The sequence below is a fragment of the Pelobates fuscus genome, chromosome 5, assembly GCF_036172605.1.
Source record: "Pelobates fuscus isolate aPelFus1 chromosome 5, aPelFus1.pri, whole genome shotgun sequence".
NCBI lineage: Eukaryota > Metazoa > Chordata > Amphibia > Anura > Pelobatidae > Pelobates > Pelobates fuscus.
In genome coordinates this window covers 209,342,299-209,368,898 of record NC_086321.1, presented here as the reverse complement: position 1 = coordinate 209,368,898, position 26,600 = coordinate 209,342,299, and the positions used below count along the sequence as shown (strand labels likewise).

General features: G+C 39.6%; 1 protein-coding gene across 1 annotated transcript; it reads left to right on the top strand.

Moving 5' to 3' along the window:
• On the top strand, window positions 1–21,578 carry IDNK (IDNK gluconokinase). The gene is made up of 4 exons (XM_063457185.1): window positions 1–25; window positions 3,255–3,341; window positions 17,753–17,796; window positions 20,888–21,578. The coding sequence occupies exons 2-4, from the start codon at window positions 3,255–3,257 to the stop codon at window positions 21,276–21,278; spliced, it is 522 nt and encodes a 173-aa protein (XP_063313255.1). The 5' UTR covers window positions 1–25; the 3' UTR covers window positions 21,279–21,578.
• Window positions 21,579–26,600: the final 5,022 nt, after the last annotated feature.

Here is a 26,600-nt window from a genome sequence, read left to right as displayed (position 1 = left end):
AGTGGGATCTTTACTGGCAAAGAAGGTAAAGCATAGCTTATAACTTAATTGTGGCATCGTTGATTAAAGATTATATACTGAGTGTTTTTGGCACTCTTAAAGGAATGTAAAGCAAAATCTAAATCCTTAGAAGTCAAACTGTTTTAAAACCTACAGTGGGAGAAGCTCCAGGGCTCTACTGGCACCATCACCACTACAGCATAGTATGGTGTTTAGAGTTTTCTTTAAAGGAAAAAAAACTATAAATCATATCCTTGGTCTAAGATTTCATTCTTTATCAGATATTTGTAAGTTAAGTTGCAAAGCCCTGGGCCTTCTGTATTTTGTGACAGTCTGCTACCTGTATTATTATGAAAGTGTCAAACTTCACATCAGGTTATCAGCAAAAGCCATCCACACTAATACTTGCAAGTATTATTTGGAGAAATCCTAAAACTCCAAAAGTATAGCCATGAGTAAGAGGTTCTGTTCTAAAAAAATGGACTAAAGTACTAAAAGTGCAACAATCGCCATGGAAACTAGTGGAACTTGTAGACACATTCTTTGGACCACTTTTTAGAATAGAACATTTTGATACTCTCCCCGTTTATCATATAAGACTGTACTAGAGATCTGCGCAAAATACATCTGTGTCTTCCCATGAACTTTCACCCAACTCTGTTTACCGCTTGCTCTCCTTGCTACCAGGATAACTCCAGGCACAATAACTACAGGAGTGCCTTGGTGTTCTCCCATTGTAAATAGTAAAACTATTTTAAAAAGATTTGACTTCTCATATGTGGTCCATCAGGCCCTGCTCCTTGCCTCCACTGCAGCTGAAAGCTCTCAGCTCTGAGCTAAATCTCCAGTGGCATCTAACAGAAAAATGGTAAGAAGTCAAACAGTTCTAAAACCATTTGATTGCTTACAAGGTTGGGGAGCCAGGGCTTTTCTAGCTCCATAACCACTACAGCATTACCATTAAACCTAGATACATAGCTGTAATCCAGCCCTTTAACGGTCTCCTCTCGGAAGCCATTCTGCTTCTTTTGAGGTCATCTCAGTCAAGTCAAATGCATTGGAGACCTATGATTGAGGCACATCAGTTACTGCACTGCTTCATATGTATTGAATCCAATGCACATCTATAAACTGTGCACTCTAAGCACCATGCCTACAGGCAGTAGTGGTTATGGTGCCAGGAGGGCCCTGACACACTCACCTAAGTAGCGATTGACAAAGGGCCTATCAATCATCCCAGCACAGAGCTCCACCACTCAAATACACAAACAGTTGCTGCTGGATTTTGAAGCATCAGACTCCTGAGGATAATTTCCTCAGCACTTTTGATGAACTGATTAAAGGCTTCTGGACTAAACTTGCAAAATGACAGACCTAGTGATGTTATCAGCAGGATACCAGCCAATAACTTGACAGGGTATAGCTGACTCCAAGCATAAGCAACTGCTAGTGAAACCCCAAGTTAGAGCTATAGAGCATCACTGGTTGAGCGCACCCTGCATAATGTCCCTTCCATGTTGCCCTCCGAGGTAGTAAGCTCAGTGGGTGACATTACCATTTCTTTACCATCACCTAATATCCGGTGAAATGGTATGCCTCAGGTTCTTGTCTTCAGCTCTGAGAGAAACCAGGACAGGGCAAGTTGCAACTGCTGTCGCCTAACTCTTGTATACTAACCAGCACATTCTTAATTGTATAATTTTCTCCCTTGATGAGACTGATCCTCATTCCAAAGTTAATAAATATCTGAGCTAAGTGGTCCCCTCAGTCTTGTTTTTGGACCATAAAAGACTTGTATGACTTATTTCTACTACGATTTGTACTAGGAAATTTGCCAATAACTCTGGTGATTATGAAGCTGAAACAAAAAAAAAATGGATAAAAGGGATGAATGGTATAGAGAAGGAAAATGGAAAACAAAACCGTTCAGTAAAATATCTTTGAGAATACTTCTGTGACACTTCATCCACTCTCAGAGTAGGGTAGAAAGAGGACAAAGTACGGTAATTGTGGGGTATACTGTGTTCCAGCCAAGGTGATCATGTCTTAAGGAATGGTTATTGTATGTGATGTAGACAGTCATGAGCTTTGTAATGCATTTACATACAGCTGCACAAACTGTGAAGCCCAGTATATTTTTTTAGAGATGAATCATTTGATTGAGTTAATCATTACAGTCCATGGGTCAGAGTTTAGTGCAGGCTGTGCCCTACAAATAGATTTTTTTTTTTTTTTTTTTTTTTTTTTTTACGCAACCTCATATAATTACATGAAACATTGTTTAAAACATAATGTAAGGTTTCATGACCAATCTGTTATACTTATTCCACCACTTTGTTCGTGCCTTGTAGAAATGGGGTTAGTGAGTTACCAGGCAAGACAGTTTTGTGTCTAGCAGTTGTTTACTCTATAATTTTGCAAACACTAGTGGCAGTAGAGGAAAGCTGTCCTTGGATGCATTCAGAGAGCACTCTAATCATCTTGATGTGATTGTAACATGCATAGGGAACAATACAAGATGTTCTGTAGGTTTTTGTTCAAAAAAGAGAGGTATAGACTATATACCAACAAGTGGAGCGCTATAATAGGTATAAACAATAACGGGGTACACTCACCCCTCCAGTACAGTGACAATCTTGAAAATATATATCCGAATGTACATACAAAACAGCAAAAAGAGAATATAGTGCCGATGGTTTACAGAATAAAAGTGAGTAATAATGACATGGCTAAAACCACTCTCACATGGGTTGGAGTCTATATGGTATTGGCTCCGTAAGTAACTCCTTTTTGCTTTTAAGGCAGCAACACACCCCTTTGTCCCAAACGGTATTCCTCTGGGGATATAGAGCAAACAAAAATAAATAAACCAGATGGGTAGTACTGTATGGAAAATAAATATAATATAGGTGATAATGGTTGTGCTCACCTTAAGCAGAGCCTTAAATTCCCGTCTGTGAGGTTGATTGGCAGTATGCATTCCCCACATGAGGTTCCTGGAGGCTAGAAAGGACTTTTTGGACTAATATGAATAAATATAGAAAGTAATTTATTGAAATATAAAAATAAAAACAATGCTAGACCTATAAAAAACACATGGATAAAATAAAGAAGTCCAAGTATAAAAGTCCAAAATCCAGCTAAACGTGTTTCACTCTTGTATGAGCTTCCTCAGTAGCTGTAGAGTAGCCTCAGGAATCTTCTGCGTTATGGTTTTTGGTTTGGTTTTTAAGAATTTTTCATTTCTGTTGTAGATGGGCTGGAAATTCTATGATGCTGATGACTATCATCCACTGGAGAACAAAACTAAAATGTCTCAAGGAATACCTTTAAACGATCAGGTATAGCTATAGTCATATTTAATATTACTTTGTTCCAAATGGGGGCCTTACGTGCTACAAAAATCAATGTTAAAAACAGTATTGCAATTTAGGTAAAATTCAAGGTGTATCTCTGTATTTATGAGCAATGTGAGAGCAAAGCGTGTCCACCACTTGTTCTAGATGAGCTTTTGGTCCCTTTGAATTAGCACAAATATCTGTGTTATGTTTTACTGGCATTCTGGACTCTATGCTTTCTTTACCATTCAAATAAATCCATAGGCCTGCCAAATATGCATATATCACTGGTTCCCAACCTGTCCTCATGGCCCACCAACAACGCAGGATTTTTGTATTTCAATTGTTTATTCCAATTGAGATACTGACAAAACCTGGATTGGTGGCTGGTCCAGAGTACTGGTTTGGGAACCACTGGCATGTATTGAAGTGATTAAAGTCTTTTTTTAATGTATATACTTTCTTCTGTAAGTGGCTCGCTGTAATATTCTACTGTATCACCCACTAATATTAATATGCAATCTGAATTTCTATATAAAAAATGTACATTTATTCTACTCACAATGCAAACAGCAGTAGATATATGAAAAAAAGTTGATAGATGGTTAGCAGATGGTACAGCTTAATGATGTTACAGGGAGAGAGGTCTGTTCAGAAAATCGGGTAATAGACTATGTGGTTCTTTGTCCAATGTTTTAAATAGTTTTGACAATAATCACATCAGAAAGTTTAGCTAAAACTCTGGCCATTAAAGGACACATAAGATTATTTTCTCCTCTTGGTAAACACCAACATTCAAGACATCTCATGGTACAGAATATCAAATTACCATCTGTTCTTTTTAACCCATTAAATATCCATACCTAATAATAGGAGCATGGAATATTCTACACTGCCCTACTTCAAATTATGGCCCCATGAACACAGGGTATTAATGCTGGTTCTCAATCTTGGTTGAACTGGTAAGTGTACAGCTTGATGGAGAACCAGTCTAGGGATCACCTTCTTACTAAATACTTGTCTGTCAAATCCAAATATTCAATTCTACAGTGCATCTTCTTTATACACACTGCTTTCTAAAAACATTAAGTTTAAAAGCACATTTCTGGGAGTTTTATTGTTGTGGATTTCTGTTACATACTTGGATATACCCAAATATATGGAGCTCAAAGAAAAGAGGGACAGGGATTTGGACCAAAAATGGGGACACGTGGGAGGTATGCTTGATTAAATCTTTTTCTCTGGCTCCTTATCTGGGATAGTTTATACATCACATTCTTCACTACATCTTTCCTTCTCTTGGGTTCCTTCATCCCTTACGTACATGAGGATTTATACATCTAAAAATATCTGGTTTATTTACCAAAGTGAGAATTTAAGGACAAAATAGTCAAACTATAAAAAAATTATGTTTATGCTTTCAGTTCAGCTAGTCTGGCCCTAAATTTAAAATTCACTTTAAATTCTCACTTTAGTGAATAACACTGTATATCCTAATACACTATGATAGTGTCAGTATTTTCTCATTACTGTGCTTCACCTAATTGTAGAACACATTGCAAACACCATTATGGGCTGGGTTGCACTTCACCCATTAATTCAATTTCAAAAGTTTGTATTCCTTCTTTACAGATCTTCCCAATTCTCTAAAAACATGCTAAAACATGAAATTCATTTCATACTCAACTTCTCGCTTTGGTTTGGAAATCTTGCAAGCCACATAAAAGTCTAACAAAAATACCGCTTCCCAAGTCATTCGAAGATGGTAGTCTTAATTTCCTCCACACACACTGAACTGAAGATATACATATATTGAAAATATTTTGTATGTAAAAGGGTATGTAAGCAGGGCCGGATTAACATAGGGGCTGATAGAGCTGCAGCTCCAGGCCCAGGCCCGGAGCTGCAGCTCCAGGGCCTAGGCCCATTGTTTGATTTAAAAAAAAATATATATTTTTTTTTCTTTTACATTTTTTTTTTCCCACACACTACTATTAGGAATTCCACCTGGCTTTTATTTTATTGGCACAGCCAGTATTTGAGGCTGCCTGGCTGGTGCCAATATTGCAGTGATACTGGCAATACAAATGCTGGTATTTTTCTCAGTATAAACAAGAGATTACTATGCAAAACCAGCAATGGCCAGTAGGGGTCGCTGTGTGGGGAGACAGGCAGGGATAGGAAGTTCCAGCATATCCCTCCCTGCCTCTCTCTACTCACTGATCTGCAGGGGTGCAGCTACAGAGAGTCCAGACAGCAACTCCCACCCTACAGAGACATCCTACAGCTAAGGGAAGTAAGGGATGGGGGGGAAAGGCTGCAATGAGACATACACTGATACACTAAGGGACACTGGGAGACATTATGACACAGACACATGGGGACATGTCTCCCAGCCAGTGTCTCAGTGCCCCCTAGTCTCCCAGTGCCCCCAGTCTGCCAGTGTCTCACTGTCTCCATGTCTCCTAGTGCCTCCATGTCTCCCAGTGCCTCAAGTGTCTCAATGTCCACATGTCTCCAAGCTAGTGTCCCTAGTGTCTGTGGCCCTGGTGTCTCAGTGTCCCCATGTCTCCCAGTGCCTCAATGTCCCCATGTCCCCCAGCCAGTGTCTCTAGTGTCTGTGTCCCCTATTTTCCCAGTGTCCCCATGTGTCCCAGCCAGAGTCCCCTAGTCTCCCAGTGTCACTGGTGTCTCCGTGTCCCTAGGTCTCCACGTTTCCGCAGGTCTCCCTGTCTTCCTAGTGTCCTAGTGACATGGGGACACAGGGAGACATGGGGCATTGAGACACTGTGATACATAGGATCACTGGGAGACCTGGGGACACGACACTAGGGGACACTGGGAGACATGGGGCACTGAGACACTGATACATAGGAACACTGAGACCTGGAGTAATCGACACATGGGGGCACTGAGTCATGAGGGCACTGGGAGACATGGGGGCACTGGGAGGAATCCATCTATACAGCAGAATCAAACTAAGTAGTTTTTTGGTGATTTTACAGCATTTTCTCTTATGTCACTCCTTGTGATTAACATCATGTGATGTCACCCATACATATTTAATTATGCAAATTAGTAAGGCCGGTATGTTTTTCCAAGAAAGGTGGCAACCCTAACTACTTTTCACATACTCTTACTTAAGTATGGAAACTTAAGAGGGATTTTTGGGAACACAACGTGTGTGGACTGGCTGACCATGAATATAGTTAAAGGGACACTATTTGACAAGTGGACCAGTGAGTGCTAGGGGACAGTCCTTAGAAAGCGTTGAGACAGCGCATCATTTGATGCATTTATGCCAAGCTCAGGGTGCTGCCTTCATAGTATGCCCTTAGTTGGCCAGCTGCATGATTGGCGGGCAGCCTGACATGCATTCATGCCAGGCTAGCCTTCCAATTCTTTGGACAATCATTCCCCCTTTTGGGCATGTTCACCCCTTTTGGCAGGTTATGTGATTTGTGTCAGTGGCACACCCTTTTATCATACCCATTGACTAACTGCTTGACTGGATACTGCTGTAAGGGGTTATGGATTTACTTGAAAAATGAAAGCATAAATTAGTGAGAGATTAGCATAGGGTATGTGTTTTCTTATAACTGCTGTTTTCTTTCTCTCCAGCCCCATCTCCATCAGATACATGACGCTTGGGAGTGTTTTACTGTTTTTGGTCGATATGATTCTGTAATTAGGCCTGTCATAATTGTCAGCACCAGGCCCACTGGGCTCTTAATCTGGTATGTAAGGTCCAGTGAAAGTGAGCTGACACAGGTTGCTTGTTTCTACCTCTTCAACACATAGCTTTGTACAGTGGGAGGAAGTAGTGTTTACCAGGAAGAAGCCAGGCTGTTGTCAGTGGTTCTGCCCAGCCTAACTCTGACATGTGGTCCAGTTTGTGAAGATATTTTTATCTTCTGAACTGGACCTTATATGAAAGGCCACTTGCTCTCAACCATGTTCTTTAATACCAACGGGTGCTGCTTTTCTCTCAAACTATATATTTGGATTAATTCCAGAAACATATATAACTCCACTCAAATTTGCCACTCCTAGTCCCTCTCTTTTATTTTACACACCTAGATTGCAAACACAGAATAAGATAACAATCCTTTATTTGCTCTAACTGTCTGTACTTGGAAACTAATATATAAAAAACTAGCACTAGAATGTCTGACTCCTATTTTTTATCATGTAAAAACTATTAAAAGGGCAAAGCACACATTTCATCTACACTTAATCTTTAAACATAAATGCCATTCCTTCCATATGTGACTATATGAATAATATACTCATGAAAAAAAATATAATTTCTGTCCCATTTTATGTAACTACAGGCATGTGTCAATGCCATGCTCCTGTTTTTGTTCTACATATTGGTAGCATGTTTTACAGGAAGAGGGATTACAAAACATTACATGATGCTTACATTTTATCAGTTTGAAATGGGTTACAATTTTATTTCATTTTTAAAGGGACACTGTAGGCACCCAGACCACTTCAGCTCATTGAAGTGGTCTGGGTGCTGTGTCCCTTTTGCACCTAGTGCTGCAATGTAAAACATTGCAGTTCCAGAGAATGTTTACATTGCAGCACAAAGTCTGCCCTCAGTGGCTGTCTAAACCATGTGTCTTCTTGTAGATGGCTCAGGTGGTTTGTGTGTGTGCACATATATCTTGACATAAAGTACACTAATATCATCGACTAAGATACACTCTAAGTGAGGTTTATGCATTTTACAGTTGTCATTAACATAATAATATTATCTGTATACCCATATACTCACTGCATTTACTCAATATCACACTGCTAGTGAACACATTGTTACTGTAAAGTGAAATCATGTATGTTCATTAAAATAGGAAATCCAGTGGATACAAGGGATACCTTCCAGTAGTGGTTACATAGTTACATAGTTAGATAGCTGAAAAGAGACTTGCGTCCATCAAGTTCAGCCTTCCTCACACCTGTTTTTTGCTGTTGATCCAAAAGGCAAAAAAAAACAAAAACCCAGTTTGAAGCACAATTTTGCAACAAGCTAGGACAAAAAATTCCTTCTTGACCCCAGAATGGCAGTCAGATTTATCCTTGAATCAAGCAGTTATTACCCTACATTGAAAGATTATATCCTTGAATATTCTGTTTTTGCAAGTATGCATCTAGTAGCTGTTTGAACATCTGTATGGACTCTGATAAAACCACTTCTTCAGGCAGAGAATTCCACATCCTGATTGTTCTTACAGTAAAAAAACCTTTCCTTTGCCTTAGACGAAATCTTCTTTCTTCCAGTCTAAACGCATGGCCTCGTGTCCTATGTAAAGTCCGGTTTGTGAATAGATTTCCACACAATGGTTTGTATTGGCCCCGAATATATTTGTATAATGTTATCATATCCCCTCTCAGGCGACGTTTTTCTAAACTAAATAGGTTTAAATTTGTTAACCTTTCTTCATAGCTGATATGTTCCATTCCTTTTATTAATTTTGTAGCCCGCCTCTGCACTTTTTCTAGTGCCATGATATCCTTCTTTAGAACAGGTGCCCAAAATTGCACAGCATATTCAGTATGTGGTCTTACCAGTGATTTATAGAGAGGCAAAATGATATTCTCGTCCCGAGAATGAATGCCCTTTTTCATGCATGACAATACCTTACTGGCCTTGGCCACTGCTGATTGACATTGCACATTGTTGCATAGTTTGTTGTCTATAACAATTCCCAAGTCCTTTTCGTGTGTTATCCCTAATTCACTTCCATTAAGGGTATACGTTGCTTGTGTATTCTTTACGCCGAAGTGCATAACTTTGCATTTTTCAACATTAAATTTCATCTGCCATTTGAGTGCCCAGTCCTCCAGTCTATCTAAATCCTTCTGCAGCAAAGTAATATCTTGCTCACATTGTATTATTTTACAAAGTTTTGTGTCATCTGCAAACACTGAAACATGACTTTCAATGCTGTCTTCAAGATCATTTATAAAAATGTTAAATAGAAGGGGTCCCAGAACAGACCCCTGAGGGACACCACTTGCCACCTCTGTCCAGCTTGAAAATTTACCATTAACGACAACTCTTTGTATTCTGTTTTTAAGCCAATGCTCTACCCAAGAACAAGCATTTTCATCGAGACCGATTTCCTTGAGTTTGAACACTAATCTTTTGTGTGGAACTGTATCAAATGCCTTGGCAAAATCCAAATAGATCACATCCACTGCAACACCCTGATCTATACTTCTACTTACTTCTTCGTAGAACGCAATCAAGTTAGTTTGACATGACCTGTGCTTCATAAAACCGTGCTGATTTTTGCTGATAACCATATCCTTCTCAAGGAATTCTTGAATATTATCCCTTAATAACCTTTCAAATATTTTACCAGCCACATAAGTTAAGCTCACAGGTCTATAATTTCCAGGCAAGGATTTTGAACCCTTTTTGAATATAGGAACCACATCTGCCTTCCTCCAATCCTCCGGAACACTTCCTGAAAGAAAAGAATCTTGAAAGATTAAAAACAGAGGTTCACTTATTTCTACACTTAGTTCCTTAAGTACACGTGGATGGATACCGTCAGGCCCTGGAGCTTTGTTTATATTAACTTTCTTTAGTTGCTGCAGCACATTGTCTTGAGTTAACCAATTACAATTATTCTGCAAGTTTTTAGTAGCAATCATTTGCACATCTATTGCCATGGGTTCTTCTTTAATATATACGGAGGAGAAATAGTTATTTAGAATTCCTGCCTTTTCTTGGTCTTCATTAACTAACACCCCCGTTTCAGTTTTAAGTGTACCTATACTTTCATTTTTGTTTTTTTTTGGAATTTATGTACTTAAAAAATGCTTTGGGGTTGGTTTTGCTCTCTTTAGCTATCATTTTTTCATTTTGAAGTTTAGCAAGTTTAATTGCCTTTTTGCACGCATTATTTGCTTTCTTATATCTTTTATAAGATGCATCTGATTTGTCTGATTTAAATGCTTTAAATGCCCTTTTCTTATTTTTAATCTCTTGTTTTACTTCTCTACTAAGCCACATTGGTTTTAATTTGTTTCTTTTATACTTATTTCCCAATGGTACATACTGAGAAATGTACCTTTCTAATATTTGTTGGAAGATGATCCATGTATCCTCAGTGTTCTTTTCACTAAAGAGTTTATGACAGTCAATATATTGTAAAGCTTCCCTTATCTTATTGAAATTGGCCTTTTTAAAATTATATGTTTTAGTATACCCCATGTGCTTTTGTTTTTTTGAGTTTATTTCAAAGGACACTATATTGTGATCACTATTTCCCAAGTGCTCACCTACTTGAATGTTGGTCAAAAGATCAACGTTGTTTGTTAAAACCAGGTCCAGACAAGCGTCCATTCTAGTTGGTGCTTGTACAAGTTGTGACATGAAGTTGTCATTTAACAAGTTTAAAAACCTAATTCCCTTTGCTGAGCTACTAGTCCCTATGTCCCAATTTATGTCTGGGTAATTAAAATCTCCAATAATTAAAGTGTTACCAAGATTTGCAGCTTTCTCAATTTGCTCAAACAGCTGTTGTTCCTCGTCAATATTAACATTAGGTGGTTTATAACATATCCCAACCAATAGTTGGTTTCCCTTCTTTTCCCCCAAGCAGATATCTACCCATAAAGCTTCCACATTTTCCTCATCGCATTCAATTTGCTTAAGATTTGGCTTTAAATCATGGTTGACATACAAACATACCCCACCACCCTTCTTGTTTTTCCTATCCTTCCTAAATAATGTGTACCCATTTAAGTTAACTGCCCAGTCATGTGTCTCATCCCACCATGTTTCAGTTATGCCTATTATATCATATTGTTTAGTGTATGCTAATGCCTCTAGTTCCCCCATTTTGTTATTTAGGCTCCTTGCATTAGTAAGCATACATTTAATATCATGCGTCTCTTGTTTATTTTGTGAATTACCAACATTACATAGCTTCTCTGTTCTGAGCTTGCCCCTCCTGGTGATAAAGACTAACACAGTGCTTGAAATCCAGAATGCTTGGTTTATATATAAGGCTATTCTTAAAGTGAAGCTGTTATGACCGATTCACTTTAACTATTAACGTTTCTTTAAGCAATGACTATATAATGCACCATAGAGATAAATTATATTGCTTTAGGAGTACCTGCGGAAAGATTATTCTGCTCTCCCCATTACTAATTTTCCAGCACAAATGGCTATGCTGCCTCTATGCCAAGAATTAAAAGGTAGCAGGGAGAGGCCATATCTTCATATTAATTTATTGTTAAATCTTTAAACTTTCTTGCAAATCAGCTTGCACAATGTATAGATTAAATGTTTTTTCCTCCATAATTTAAAATAACGTATGTAAAGGGATACTCTAAGCACCAAAACAACTTAAGTGTAATGGAATAGTTTTGGTGTATAGATCATGCCTCTGCAGTCTCAGTGCTTAGTTATCTGACATTTAGAAGTTAAATCACTTTTTTTGTTTCTATGTATGCAGCCCCAGGCCAATGGCAACATAACTAATCTGGCAAATCTTAATGTGAAAAAACTGAAATGCAAGCCTTATATTTGACTCTCTAACTTATAAACACAAGTGAAAGACAGTGCTGCTTTGCAAACATGCATATCAGACAATATTATAACAATTTAAAACGGCACCAATGAGTGAGAACTATGAGTAGTACCACCGGGTGCCATCCGCAGTATTATGTGTTATATGAAACTAACTTAAAGGACCACTATAGTGCCAGGAAAACTTGTTTTACTGGCACTATAGTGCCCTGAGGGTGTCCCCACCCTCAGGGTCCCACCCCCGCCGTGCTGAAGGAGGAGGAAGGGGTTAAATTCTTACCTTTCTCCAGCGCCAGGCTCCCTCGGCGCTCGGGACTCTCCTCCCTCTTCTGATGTCATCGGCTGAATGTGCATGCGCGGCAAGAGCCGCACGCGCATTCAGCCAGGCCATAGGAAAGCATTCTCAATGCTTTCCTATGGACGCTGGCGTCTTCTCACTGTGAAAATCACAGTGAGAAGCTCGGAAGCGCCTCTAGCGGCTGTCAATGAGACAGCCACTAGAAGCTGGATTAGCCCATATGTAAACATAGCAGTTTCTCTGAAACTGCTATGTTTACAGCAGGCAGGGTTAATCCTAGATGGACCTGGCACCCAGACCACTTCATTGAGCTTAAGTTGTCTGGGTGCCTATAGTGGTCCTTTAACCCCTTAAGGACCAAACTTATGGAATAAAAGGGAATCATGACATGTCACACATGTCATGTGTCCTCAAGGGGTTAAGAGCAGTATAATAAAAAGAGCTAAACTGAGGCACTAAAAGCATTAGGGGATAGACAGGTTAATTAGTCAATGCCTAACATGTCTTGTGTGCTGTCCTGACTGCGGTGCAAACCCAAGTCCTGCACATTTATACCCCACCATCCCCAGGCTGCTATACGGTCTGAGTCGCCAGACCCACAGATCCCCCTCTGAGCTCTCTCCAGGACTTGGTCTCGGAGTCTTCCAGCTTGCTTTTTCCACTCAAAATGGGTTAGGCCCTTTGATGGCATGGGAATTGTGCAGGGCAGTGTACAGAGATGGACCGTGGCCCAGGAGGGTGGCGGTTCACAGCAGAGCTGCGTTGTCTACATCAAGGTGTCTCCTGTTATTTTACCGCTTTGGTTTAGGGTTTAACCCAAGGGGTTCGCTGTGTGACTTTCGGTGAGTATCAGGCTGGTTCCCAACAATAGTCGAGGAGACTCACTATTGGATCCGCATCCAGAATTGAGACCAGATATGGTCCAACATGAGTCGTTCCTCATGTGAGGCACAGGCCTCAGGAATGTGGTGAGTTGGTGGCTTCGCCTCGGCGGCCATCTTGGGTCGCTGGTCGCAGTATGGCCACATGTTAGGGATTGCCGGTCCATGCAAAGGATAGCAGGCTAGCACCACTGTGGGGACTGAGATAACCCCCACTGATCGCCGTCGGGAGGACAAGCGGTGATCAGGTAGGTGGGGTGGACAGCAAAGACGTTCTATGTCTCCCGCCGCCGTTTAGGCTTGGCTCCTTAAGGACAGCATAGAACGCTCGCCGTCCTTAAGGGGTTAAAGGAGAAAAAGGCTTTAATGTAAAGCTTTAAATAATGTTTGCAACAAGTGCAGCTTAAGAAAAGGAATTCAAAATAAAATATTTTTCCTGATTTATAGAGTACATCGTATGTCTAGGTTTTAGTTTATTTTTGGTAGTGACAGGTCACAAGATACAAGGAGTAAAATAAATGTTCGATGTGGAGTGATTTATTTAGTGTGTTTGACTTGTTTAAAGGGTCACTATATAGTCCACTATATAGTTTTACCCACTTAATCTAATTGAAGTGGTCTGGGTGCAGTGTCACTGTCCTACTTAGTCCTGCAGGACTAAGACTGCCTCTAGTGGCTGTCAAATAAAATGTGCAAAATGTGAGCCACTAGACACACTTCCTGGATGTTAATGGACTCCAGCTCACCTAAATAACACTGCACGTCATCACGCTCTGCATGAGAACATCCAGCATCAGTGAAATCATTATAGGAAAGCATTGAAGCAATGCTCTCCTATGAGGAGGGCCTAATGTGCTCAGTTTTTTTAACCCTTTACATGCCGGGCGAGGGTGTTCAAGGAAGGGGGAGACAAGTTTGTATTCCTAACACTATAGAATCCCACTTAATACCCGTCACAGAGAACAAAATTACCACACTAAAGTATATATATAAAGTTGACATCACAGGCTATTTACCTAAGGGTATTTTGAAATGTTTTACATAGTATTTTAACTGACAATCTCTGCATAATATTATAGTAAGATTGTGGGGGATTTTTTCCCCCAGATTCTTCTAACATACACATACATAACTGGTTTGTTTTTAATGTGTATTATGTAAACCTGATCTGTGCTACTCTTATACATTATTGTATTGATGTACTCTGTACTCTGAGTACAACAATACTCCTGATGGATGCGTTTGTCACTATCCTGTAAAGCTGCAGTATCATATAAGCAACCTGACCATTTCAGTTTTTACTGTTGGCATTTTGATATTTGGATTTGGTGGGCATATGTCTTATTTTGGGTCATTCTAGCACTTTGACTATTCAAATTACCAGACACCGATAAAGGAAATTTTAATATTAGAGCTCTCTTTACAGGAAGTGTTTAGGTAGACTGTGCACATTACATGCAGGGAGGTGTGGCTAGGGCAGCAAAAACAAAGTGATTTAACTTTTGGAATGGCAAAGATTTGAGCAGTGAGACTGCAGGGGCATGATCTATAAGCCAAATATATTTATATTTACTTCATGGAAGATCACCTATGGTATGCAGTGGAGAAAAAGTTACTTATGGGTAATTCACAAAAAGATTAACCTAGAGAAACTGGAACTGCAAATTTTAAAATAAAATCGCTGCTGTGGGGGGAAAAAAAAGCTGATTTGGATATTTTTTTCTTAGTACTTCAGTAACATTTTATGGCTTGTCTATTGTGAAACACCTTCATTTAGCCTGGTTAGCATTAGGTAGTCCTAGTGTTACACACCATCCAGCTGGCTTATATGACTTATTTAATCAAGAAATGTGATATGAGAGTTACATTAAGCTGCATATATAATTCATTACACACCCAATGCAAATACAAAGGTCTATTTGCACATCTATTGTTATTTGGATCACGGACACATAGATACTTTTTTTTTTTTTAGATTAATATCACCTTTCACTTAGCACAGTACACTTAACGTCATGTTAAGAACCAAGAAGGAAACAGAACCTGTCCTTGTATTCATGAAATTAGATAATGCAGACACTGAACTTTCCACATAGAGATTCATTGATTCAATTCATCTCTATGAGGAGATGCTGATTGGCCATGGCTCTGTTTGAATCATACTGGCTCTGACTCTGATCTGCATCCTTCTCAGTCTCAGCCAATCCTATGGGGAAGCATTGTAATTGGATCAGGCTACCACTTCTGATGTCAGCAGACTGCTTGTTTTTCTGAGGCAAACAGCATGCAGATCTACAGCTTCAGGCTTGAACACAGTAAGATTATGCTATATTTATGGAGACATGGGTGGTCCAGGGGGGCTAGATGGTGGTTTTAACACTATAGGGTTAGGAATACATGTTTGTGTTCCTGGCCCTATAGTGATTCTTAAAGGTAAACAAACTCTTTCAATACTGGCACATTCTTTTGGGATCACTTAATTTAATATATCCTTCTGTGCACTATAATGTAAAATGATTATTTACAAAAATCCTGATAGAAAAGCAATAACCCCCTTTGCAGAATCATAATACAAAGACAATATCCACCAGTACAACAGTACTGGTAAAACAATTTAAATATAAAAATATGTATGTAAATTTACTTTTACACTTCACATATACTAAACACACACACACACACACTACATGCATACATTTACATCACACGCTAGTTACATACCCCAGACATATACCTTTGCACACACATTCATTGCATACTTTTCTATACACACTTTATGCCTGATGTTCTGCTTTCTGCCTTGCGTGCCTTTTTATTTCGGATTGTGGATTTATGTTTGCCAATGGCTTGTAATCTCCAATTCTCTTCCCTGTCCATTGCTTGAGGACATCCTGCTGTGCAGTGGTGCTTGCTACACTTTCAGCCCACAGCATCCTGGCTTGTCATATTTGGAAGTCTAGCTTAAACGGTTAGTGGAGGTGATAGCAGGGCACTGATAAATGCTGAGTAGTATTGACATGTCCTCCAGGGCCTCCAAAGCACATTCCATGACACTGAGAAGCTTATCATTCATCTTTATTATATGTGACAAGTCCTGCTTTCGTCCAAAGAAACGCTGTTTGGAAGGAAACTTTCTCAGCAGCAATTGTATTGGGAGCATTTCTCACCCACCCCCCTGAATAGCTTCTGATGCACATTATCTCAGCACCTGCTTCCCTCTAACACTAATTTTCACATTTAGCATTTAGGCGTAATTAAATGTAACCATATCAAGCAAACTATACATTTTAATGCTATTCTTCTGAATCCCTTTTTAAAAAAAAAAATATTTTAAGGGGAAATACAATATATATTATTAAGGAAACACAACAATATCTAGGTATAGTAGGATGAAACTTTAAAACCATAATGATTTATATTCTCTGTCAAGCACTTAGAGAAACATTCTAGGTTTAATAACAACTTAATCTCAACAAAGTTTGTAAGGTTCCTGTGGTGTTCCTTTAAAGTCGGTCATCAAAATCATTGATGGCCAAAGGCAGATCTATAACAGTTCAATAGCTACAAATCCATTTGTGACGGAGCTCCTGTACTGTAACCGAGTACCTCCGCCCAGTTTGCTTCCTAGTCGCTTGATGGGACCCTGGAGCACTTCAACCCCAGTTGCTGAGGCTTGACATGGGTCTCTCTGGAACATTTCCAGGCTGCAGCTATCGTCCCCTCTGCCTTTTCATCTGCCCTGCAGCCCTTCATCCAGGCAGGTATCGTTCCCTCTGTAGCTTTCCTTCCAGGCAGGTATGTACCGCTGCCTGCAATGTGGCTCTTGTCTTTATAAAGACACTTGCAGCTCTCAGGCCTAGTTCTCTGTGGTTTGCACCAGGGCTAGAAGGAACGTGCAGTCAGCCAACAGGTGCGACATCTGTTACTGGGATGCATAAAAATCCACACAGGACACACCGTTCCAAAAGGAATGGGATGATTAAAATCCAGACCTAATTCAGGACTTTTTGGAGTCTGACTCACAAAATCTAGACCTTGTTAAATAGCATGGACCATGTCTAGATTTTGCAGTCTCCAGGGCCCTGTACAGCACCAATTGGTCTTACCTGATTTGGCATAGGGCCTTGGGACTTTAGTGAATAAGCCTGAATAAGTTCCAAAAGTATAGGTGTCTCAATCTTCTTAAATAACCAGTGGATCAATCAGTATTACAAGTCCATTTTTTTATGTTGTCCCTACTTGTAATATTATGTGATGGAAAAACAAAAGCTATATTATTGATGTGTAGATGTTCACCAGATGCCTTCAGAGGAAGATCGCTAGGCTGTAAGCCATTTGGACACTTATTTGTAATTACAACATTAAATCTATCTATTTGCAAGGTCTGCTTATTTGTTTTATAGTAGACCACTGATTAGGTGACCAGATGATGGTTAGAGAGCCTGAAAGAAGGTGCCGAATGTTAAGCACACTGAATAAGCTGTATTTTATATACCGAGTGCGTAAAAAAAAAAGTGTTATGTATAGGGATTCACAGTGATCATGAATGATAACAAGCACTCGTATGTTCTGTCATAATGGCAATAAACAATGTTTTTTTTTTTTTTACATTTATTTTCTGTTTACCAGGTTTGAGGTTTTTTTTGTATTTTAAATCTACTTTAATGTCACCACATAGGACAGACACCCTTGGCTTTGCGTGTTGCATGAATTAATAATGAGGTAAGTGCAGTTGACTTCTTTCCATATTTAGCAATCAAAAAAACGAAAACTTTAGTTTTCACCTTAAGAAATTACATTGTTTCGAGAGAAAACTGTATCTATGAATATTGAAAGCATGACTACTAATTTGCAGATTTAACTTCTGTATCTGTCTGTTATAGTTTATGTTCAGGTGATCCCCATATATGTTAAAATGCAAAATGTTTAGTCACCCAGGTAACTTCTACTGCATTGACCAAGGAAAACAATGCTTTTCTATGGAGAAGCTTAAATGCAAAGGACCTGGGAAGGAACCCTGATACACCTTTACTCACCTGCATCTTGTGAGCGCAATTCTATCTGCAGAGGTGGATTGGCATCTACTAAATGATGTTTTGATATTGTAATTTTTTTAACAGATTTTAGTGTACTCAAAATTTTTGGTTTATATGTAATTTGATTCCCAGATACAATAGTTGGTGTTATACCACCTATTTCTAACTCTCCCTTAACCAAACCCGAATTGTAACCTTAAAGGGACACTATATTCATCTGAACAACTTCTAAGAAAATACAGTGTTAACATTGGAAGCTAGGAACACCTCCAGTTGCAGTTACTCAGACTGCCACCAGAGGGACTTCCGAGTTGAAGAATGCATAATTCACATTCATCCACATTTGACGTCTTCACACTTGGGTGAAGACGTCAAACATGCTATCAGCAGACAGGAGATAAGAGGCACGTTCACAGCACCTCTTATGTCCTGTAGTAACCGCGGAGCCTGTCAGCGATGAGAACAGACAGTGTGGGCGATAAGATCTCCTGCACACAGCATTGGCTCGAGCTGACAGGCTGAAGGCAGGAGGATGCAGAGATCTCCTGACTTCAAACAGTAAGTACACTTATTTTAAAAATTGAGTGTGAGTGTGAGAGAAACAGAGACATAAAGATTTAGAGAGAGACAGAGACATAAAGATTTAGAGGGACAGAGACCTATAGATTTAGAGAGAGACAGAGACCTATAGATTTAGAGAGAGACAGACCTATAGATTTAGAGAGAGACAGACCTATAGATTTAGAGAGAGACAGAGACCTATAGATTTAGAGAGAGACAGAGACCTATAGATTTAGAGAGAGACAGACCTATAGATTTAGAGAGAGATAGACATATAGATTTAGAGAGAGTGTGTTTAACAATATTTATTTAAAATCTGTGTTTTTATACAAACACTATATATAGAGATTTTTGTATATATAGTGTTTGTATACTAACTTTGGGTTGGAGGGTTGCCGTAGCAGGGAGGCGGGCATAGACAGCGAGCTGATTTGTCAGTCAGCTCAGCTCGCGAACACGCATACCACGTGTTAGAGCGCTGAGTTCATTCATAGGGCGGCATTCAATGCCGATCTATGAAGAACGCGATTGGTGTAGTGCGAAGGCCGCATATGCGCACCAGATCGCTATGACGCTTCTCTAAGAGATGCGTCTGAGCCCTGCTACTTCGTCATTTTGACCAAAAAGGTGTGCGGCCTGATGGGGATCTCGGCGCTGGAATGGAGGTAAATTTATATGATAAAGACTTGGATTTATTTTTAATGGGAAGTTCATATAAAAGCAATAAAGAAGGTTAGGGGACCTGTCTTTCTTGCTTTTATATGTTGACTATAGTGATCCTTTAGCCCTAACTGCAACTGTACAGTTTAGGAGATTAACCCTCATGTTGATGGCATGGTTGACAACTGGTACCTGTCTGCTGGGATTAGCTGTCAGTAGGCTACTGCAGGACTGTCTCACAGTAATGACATGTTTTAACTGACAGTTTCAGCAGGTCATTCCTGTTATTGGCTCCCAGGTTGATTGGTTAGTCACTGAGAGTACACCAATAGCCAATTGACCGCTAATCCCAGGTTGCACTGCAACATTTTGAATGCATTTCCCTGATAGCCGCAAATCACATATAATATCCCGGAAAGGACCAGAACCCAAGCAAGTCACCCTCCTGTACACAAAGGTAAGCAATCAGGTGGGTGGCTGCAAATGTGTAAGGTATGACATGTTTGGGGTCAGATTGTGTGTGTGTGTGGGGGGTTGGGGGGGGGGGGATCGAGAGGGGGGCGCAGTAGCTGGTAAAGCCACCTCCCTGAAATGCATTTTTGCATGGTGGGATGTCTGTAACTCCCCTACGACCTGTCATAGCGTCATAAGCTTTTTATTACATGTTGCTGACCATGGAAGGCCCTTTTACTTTTTTTTCATTTTTTTTTTTTTTTATATTTAATTAACTTTAGAAACTTGTTTTGTCTAGTATTCTCATGTGGGCATATTAGATTTCAGTTATTAAGTGTTTAAATTGTTTTTAACCCTCTATGGGGGGGGCGGTAAGGGAAACTAGAGGTAAAGGCACAACATTTTGTATTCCTAATGTTATAAGGTAACAGTGTATCACCTGATTTGTAAAAGTGTTAAAGCTAAAGGCCTTGGCATTGGATTTGGCACTAATCAAGAATATAAATGATATTCACTCTTGAGTGGCACTGGCCTTCTGGCATACAACCATTATCAACTCATGATAGACCAATAAGATCTACAAATATTGGTTCGAAATATGGTTCAGTCATACAGAACTTAAAGTGGTTGTACACGTATAAAGTGCTAAAGTTACCAACTCGGTGAGATTGTAGGAAAGAGTGCATTAAAAAAAAATGCTTACAGGGTTAATCACTAAATAAAGAATAGTTAGGAATTCAAAGTGAATTTCAAATTTAAAGCTAAAGTAGCTGAACTGAAAGCATAGCTTAATTGGAGAATGTTTCCAATTTGGTTGTATTGGACTTAAATTTGAAAGTCACTTTAAATTCACTTTGAATTCCCAAGATTCTCACTTTAGTGAATTACAATCACCAGCATGCATCTCAACTATTGTTTTGATTATTTTTTTTTTAATATTCATATAATTCCTATTTATGCGTGCTCTCTCTCTTCCTTTTTCAAATATAATTGCTTTGCTACATGTAATGACAATATTAATCTTTTCGCTTACACAAACTGGTCTTGGTTGTGATTTTAATCACATCCCAAAAACTCTTACACTCTTTTGTTCTTTGTCATAGAGAAACGACATCTGGTCTCCACGTGGTACTGGCATGCTCGGCTTTAAAAAGGGCCTATAGGATTACACTGACAACTGGGAAAACCCCTCTCATTGGTGAATGTCTTTGTGAAGAGAATGAGGACCTTTCCTCTTATACAATCTTTGTCCACTTGCATGGGTCAATGGAAATTATCTCCAAGAGACTAGAAATGAGAACAGGACATTTCATGCCTTTAACATTATTACAGTCCCAGTTTGATACACTTGAGCCCCCAGCAGAGCCAGAAATCTATATCACTGTTAATGTTGAGAGAGATATTTCAGAAATAATCATAGAACTACAAGAGACGATAAAGCAGAAGACCAATCAGACAGTTTGTAGTATTTCCAAATCCAATGTACTATTATAGTGTTTACTTTTTCAGACATCTTTCCCTTGTGAATGAGTTCAAGAGATAGAACATCTAATTGTCTCTGAAAGACCAATTGAACATCAGTGTTTATTATATTCATGCCGCCAAGTGCTTTTGTGCCTGATATCACTTATTGCACACAAGTTCTAAATGTCTTAATTTTGCTTTTCGAACCAAGATGGGGGGCAACAGCCAGGAGCAAAAGAAAAAAAGTTAAGTCTTGATACCGCTCCAAAAATAGGGAAATGCTTCATAAACAATCTCATTTCTGTTATATATCTGTTAAAATATGTTGTTGATGGCTTTTTTTTTTAAGTGAATGTTAAATTGAAACATTTAAAAAAGATGTTAAAAGGGATTTTCTACCTTTTTTACTATAATTGTGAAATGTTTTATACAGATATATAAATACATTATAACAGAAAGTTTTATATTTGTTATATCAAGCTAATCTACCGAGCAGTTAACATGAATATTTGATAAATTGCTTTGTATGAATGATTATGTAAAATAGATGAAAATACACATCTAAAATATATAAAGTACATTGTACTTTAATGGTCTCAATATTCCAGAGGGATCAGTACAAGATCTGTGAGTCATTGTTCCACATTGAGGTACATACAAAAATATCTTGCATAAGCATTCATCAGTACATTTTACAATATAAAAATGTATACATTGAACAATGTAATAAAAATATCATAAAATCCTAAAAATCACAGTTTACAAGAAATTGCCCAGACCAGGGTCACCACAAAAGTGCAAAATAACACATTATTATTTATAAAGCGCCAACCAATTCCGCAGCACTGTACAATGGGTGGACTAACAGACACGTATTTGTAACCAGACGAGTTTGAAACACAGGCACAGAGGGATTGAGGGTCCTGCTTAATGAGCTTACATAGTAGAGTGAGTGGGGTATAGTGACACAAAATATAAGGGTAGAAAAGTATGTTGCTAGGATTGTATTCACTGAGGGCTTAGTGTTTTGGTTTTTTTGACAGTTGTAGGAGAGGAATCTGGGCACGGGAGGGAAAGCTGTTGACAATTTAGTTGATATGCTTTCCTGAAGAGGTATGTTTTCAAAGATGTTTTGAAGGAGTGAAGACTGGGTGAAAGTCTAATGGAGAGGGGAAGGACATTCCATAGGAATGGTGCAGCCCTAGAGAAGTCTTTAAGACGAGCATCAGAGGTAGGAATATGAACAAAGGTTAGATGTAGCTGTTCGACAAAGCGTAGGGCCTACACAAGATATATTTGTGTATTAGTGAGGATAGGTAGGTTGGATCAGCATTGTGTAGAGATTTGTAAGCAAGTACCAGGATCTTGTATTGAACCCCATATCTTACGGCAGGATTTGGTAATTGAGTGGACATGAGAAGAGAAGGAGAGATCAGAGTCAAAGCGAACACCTAGGCAGCGAGCCTGCAAGGTAGAGCTGATGGTAGCACCATTGATTTGGTGGGAAGCAGACATAGGCGTAGCAACACTTGAAGGAGAGAAGGCCAGAAGTTCTGTTTTGGACAGGTTAAGTTTAAGAAAATGAGCAGCCATTCAGTTGGTGTCTCTGAGGCAGTCAGAGACACGAGTCAAGATGGGTCTTGAGGAAATTAGGGGGTGACAGGTAAATTTGCTAAGGTAGGCAGTATAGGTTGAGAACAATAGGGGACCAAGGACTTGGGGAACATCAACAGAGTGATTGGGGAGAAAACCAACAGAGAGGGATTGGGAAGAAGAGCCAGAGAAAGAATCATTGAATGAGCGCTGGGAGAGGTAAGAAGAGCAGCAGGAGAGAGCGATATTTCCGATTTTTCGTACACTGAGATTACAGAGGATGAGAATAAGCTGTTGATGATCAACAATGTCAAAAGCAGCAGAACAGTCGAGAGTAGAGTAGTCAACAAATTCACAAAGTGATCTGTACTAACAGGCGCTTAAAACAATTTCCAAAAAAGTGCTCTTAGTGCAGCAGCTTACACACAAAAATAGAAACCCTCCAATCCTATTGAAATTCAATCAAACAAATACACTATATACATAAACAATATGTAACAGTGACAGTGCGGGAGAAATCGGCGGGAGAAATCGGCGAAACGCGTTTTGGACTGATACCAGTGTAATGTATGTATCTTATGATTTTAAATATCTATAAAATAAGTTTTATTGCTTGACATACACCTGGTACATCTTCTATCCTGCTAAAAGAGGGAAGGAGTCATCCCCTTAACCCCTTAAGGACACATGACATGTGTGACATGTCATGATTCCCTTTTATTCCAGAAGTTTGGTCCTTAAGGGATTAAAAGGACTCACGGGCTAATACACTCAGAGCCAGGTCACAGGCTCTGATCCAGGTGAGAAGCAACCTTCACCTTTATTTGTATAAAACTATCATAAGGATTTCAACACCAGGGCGAGTTTTCCCTGTTTTCTCTTTGTTTCTTTTGAGGAACACACTGCATTCGGAGTAAAGAATACCCAAGTATCTTACATACCCTTAAGAAAATTGCTGGGAGTAAGTGACTACTATTGAGCGCTACGCACTGTCACTGTTACATATTGTTTATGTATATAGTGTATTTGTTTGAGAGTAGAGTAGTGGCTACAGGATTTTGCAGTGATAAGATCATTGGATACTTTGGTCACAGCTGTTTCAACAGAGTGACGAGTGCGGAATCCAGATTGAATCGGATCAAGCAGAGAGTTGAATTCAAGTAGCGAGATAGGGCGGGAATTGGGGTCAAGGTTGGGCTTTTTCAGAATCGGGGTTACAGTTGCATATTTGAAAGGGTAGAGGAAATATGCCAGAGTAGAGGGAGAGATTGAAAACATTTGTGAGAGGCAGAGCAAGAGAAGGTGACTGAAATGGATTAATGAGCACCTTTACCCTTGTATCCTGTGTCACACCACACAATTGATTAAGTAATGTCAGGATGCTCTATTATAACAGCTGGCCTCTGATCATGATTTCTTGTTCCCCCCCCCCCCCCCCCCCCCCCCCCCCCCCCTGCACAAACCACAACAGTGACAAAGTGCCAATGAGATTCGAGGGAATATGATTGAGGGAACAGGTGGTGGCCTCTTTTGCTGTAGCAGGTGCAAATGTGCATAGAACAACAGAGGGAGTGTGGTTGGGGTAAAATTGGTAGGGGATGGAGAGAGATGAGAGATCTCTTCCCTGATTGTAGAAATTTTCTCAGTGAAGTGAGTTGCAAAGTTTGTGATGATCATGTTGGTAGGAGGAGGAGGAGGCGCAAAAGGGCAAAGAAGAGAGTTAAAAACATGAGAGGCATTTGGGTTCTCAGGGGAATGTAGTTATGAGCGTATTGAAATAGTTTTATTTTGCAGAGGAAAGAGCCAGACTGTAGGAGCGCAGCATACATTTATAGTGGAGGAAGTCTCCAGCAGAGTTCAGCAGTTCTAAAACATTTTTGGAGATATCGGGTCAGCTTGGTGTGCCAAGGATGTAATTGGGGGCGCTTGCTGAGTTTAAATGTTGGAGGTGCCATGATGTCTAGTTGAGAGGACAGAGTGGAGTTGCAGTGTTAGGGCATAGGTTTGACATGGGTGAAAGGAGACCTTGGAGGTTGGTGGAAAACCGCTGTTGGTCAAGATAGTAGTGGTTTCTGTGAGACTAATGTTATATGGGTGTTGTAATTTGGGTACAGGGTATGCCGATGTCAAAGGTCAGCAGGTGGTGGTCAGAGGAAATGGAACAATGGAGAGATTAGAGGTTGTACAGAAATTGGTGAAGATGAGGTCCACTGTGTGAGTCAGATGGAGAAGGTTAAAGAGAGCAGGCGAGGCATAAAGGCAGTTGGGGTTGTTGATTGGGATCCTCCTTTACAGTTGTTTGGTCTGGGAGTGTGGGATAATTGTAACCCACCAAAACATAAGGAAGCAGGAGTAGCGCTATCAGAGGGGGACAGCCATGTCTCAGTGAGTGCAAGTAGTGTGAAAGTATTTCAGATGAAGAGGTTGTGTATGGCTGTTTTTTTTTATATTGCTGCAGATGGAGCGGGCATTCCAGAGTGCACACTAAATATTGGTAGAAGGAGATAAACGGCATGGTATTGGGATGAAGTTTGTGTGGTTTCTGGTTGTCTTTGTGTGAGCAGAGGAGTTGAGGGGCCCTGGGTTGGGAGAGACATCACCAGCTGATAAAAGCAGGAGGAGAGAGCGACAGAAGGTGTGAGTGTTTTTATGGATGGAGTCTGGGATACGATTGAGTGGGAGAAGGATGGAGAGAATAGAGAAAGGAGTGCAGGGTATGAGATGAGAGAAAGGGGAAGTACAGCAGAGAGGGGATAATGTTGAGGTTGAAGGAAGTTGAAGGAAGTGAGAGATTTTGATACTGAGGGAGAAAAGAGAAAATAAGAGCAGGACAATATAGAGCATTACTCAGATGGGTATGTACTTACAGAAAAACGTTTAGGGAGGGGAGTAGGCAAAGTGAGGCAAAGAAAGGAGATGCAGTGATGTAGAAAGCTGGGCTAGAGTGTAACAAGCAGAGGTGAGGAAGATAAAGATTGAGTGTTAGGGATTAAGAGAGTATAGGAGTGTACTGATAAGAGACAATGTTTGCAGCTGTTACTACTGATTATCTAGATCTGTGTATGAAATTCTATCTATAAATTAAATGATGGGGGTGGAGGGTGGGAGGGCAAATGTGCAACATTTAATGTTGATAATGTTCTCCAGAAGGCTACCTTGCTTATGGCAACTGGATCAGCTGAAGGTGGACTGAGTGCTGTTCTGATGTAAGGCAGGGAAGGTTTAAAATTAGAATGTGTGAGAGATTGATATACATATGGGGGGTGTCTATATATACCGGTGTGTGTGTGTGTGTGTGTGTGTGTATATATATATATATATATATATATATAACACACAAACACACACACACACATGAAAAGATAATAAAATATTTACAAAAATGTGAGGGGTGAACTCACTTTTGTGAGATACTGTTATTATTATTATTTATTTTTGTTATTTCCTTCTTTTTATTTTGTAACAATCAATCTTTATTTATTATAGCCACTTACCACTTATTTGTTAAGGATACTGTTACAGGGGGCATCTATCTCACAGGTTGTGAGATTATTTTGCCCTTTGTTTCGTTTTTTGTACCATGTTGGGGTTGTTTCTGTGGTAGGGTATACTGTATATACACAGTTACATACACCTTGAGTGTGTGTACTGGTATATTGCTAGTCACAGATTAGCTTTGTTTTTCCTATATAGTTACCAGCTTCACAGGAGTTTAAGAACGGCCTAGGTCTAAATAAGTGGATTAATTAATGTTATAGC

Coding starts and splice junctions, on each gene's coding strand:
- IDNK (XM_063457185.1), top strand. CDS start 3,255: ATGGGCTGGAAATTCTATGATGCTGATGACTATCATCCACTGGAGAAC. Junction 3,342..17,752: donor GAATACCTTTAAACGATCAG/GTATAGCTATAG, acceptor GTCACCACATAG/GACAGACACCCTTGGCTTTG. Junction 17,797..20,887: donor TTGCATGAATTAATAATGAG/GTAAGTGCAGTT, acceptor TCTTTGTCATAG/AGAAACGACATCTGGTCTCC.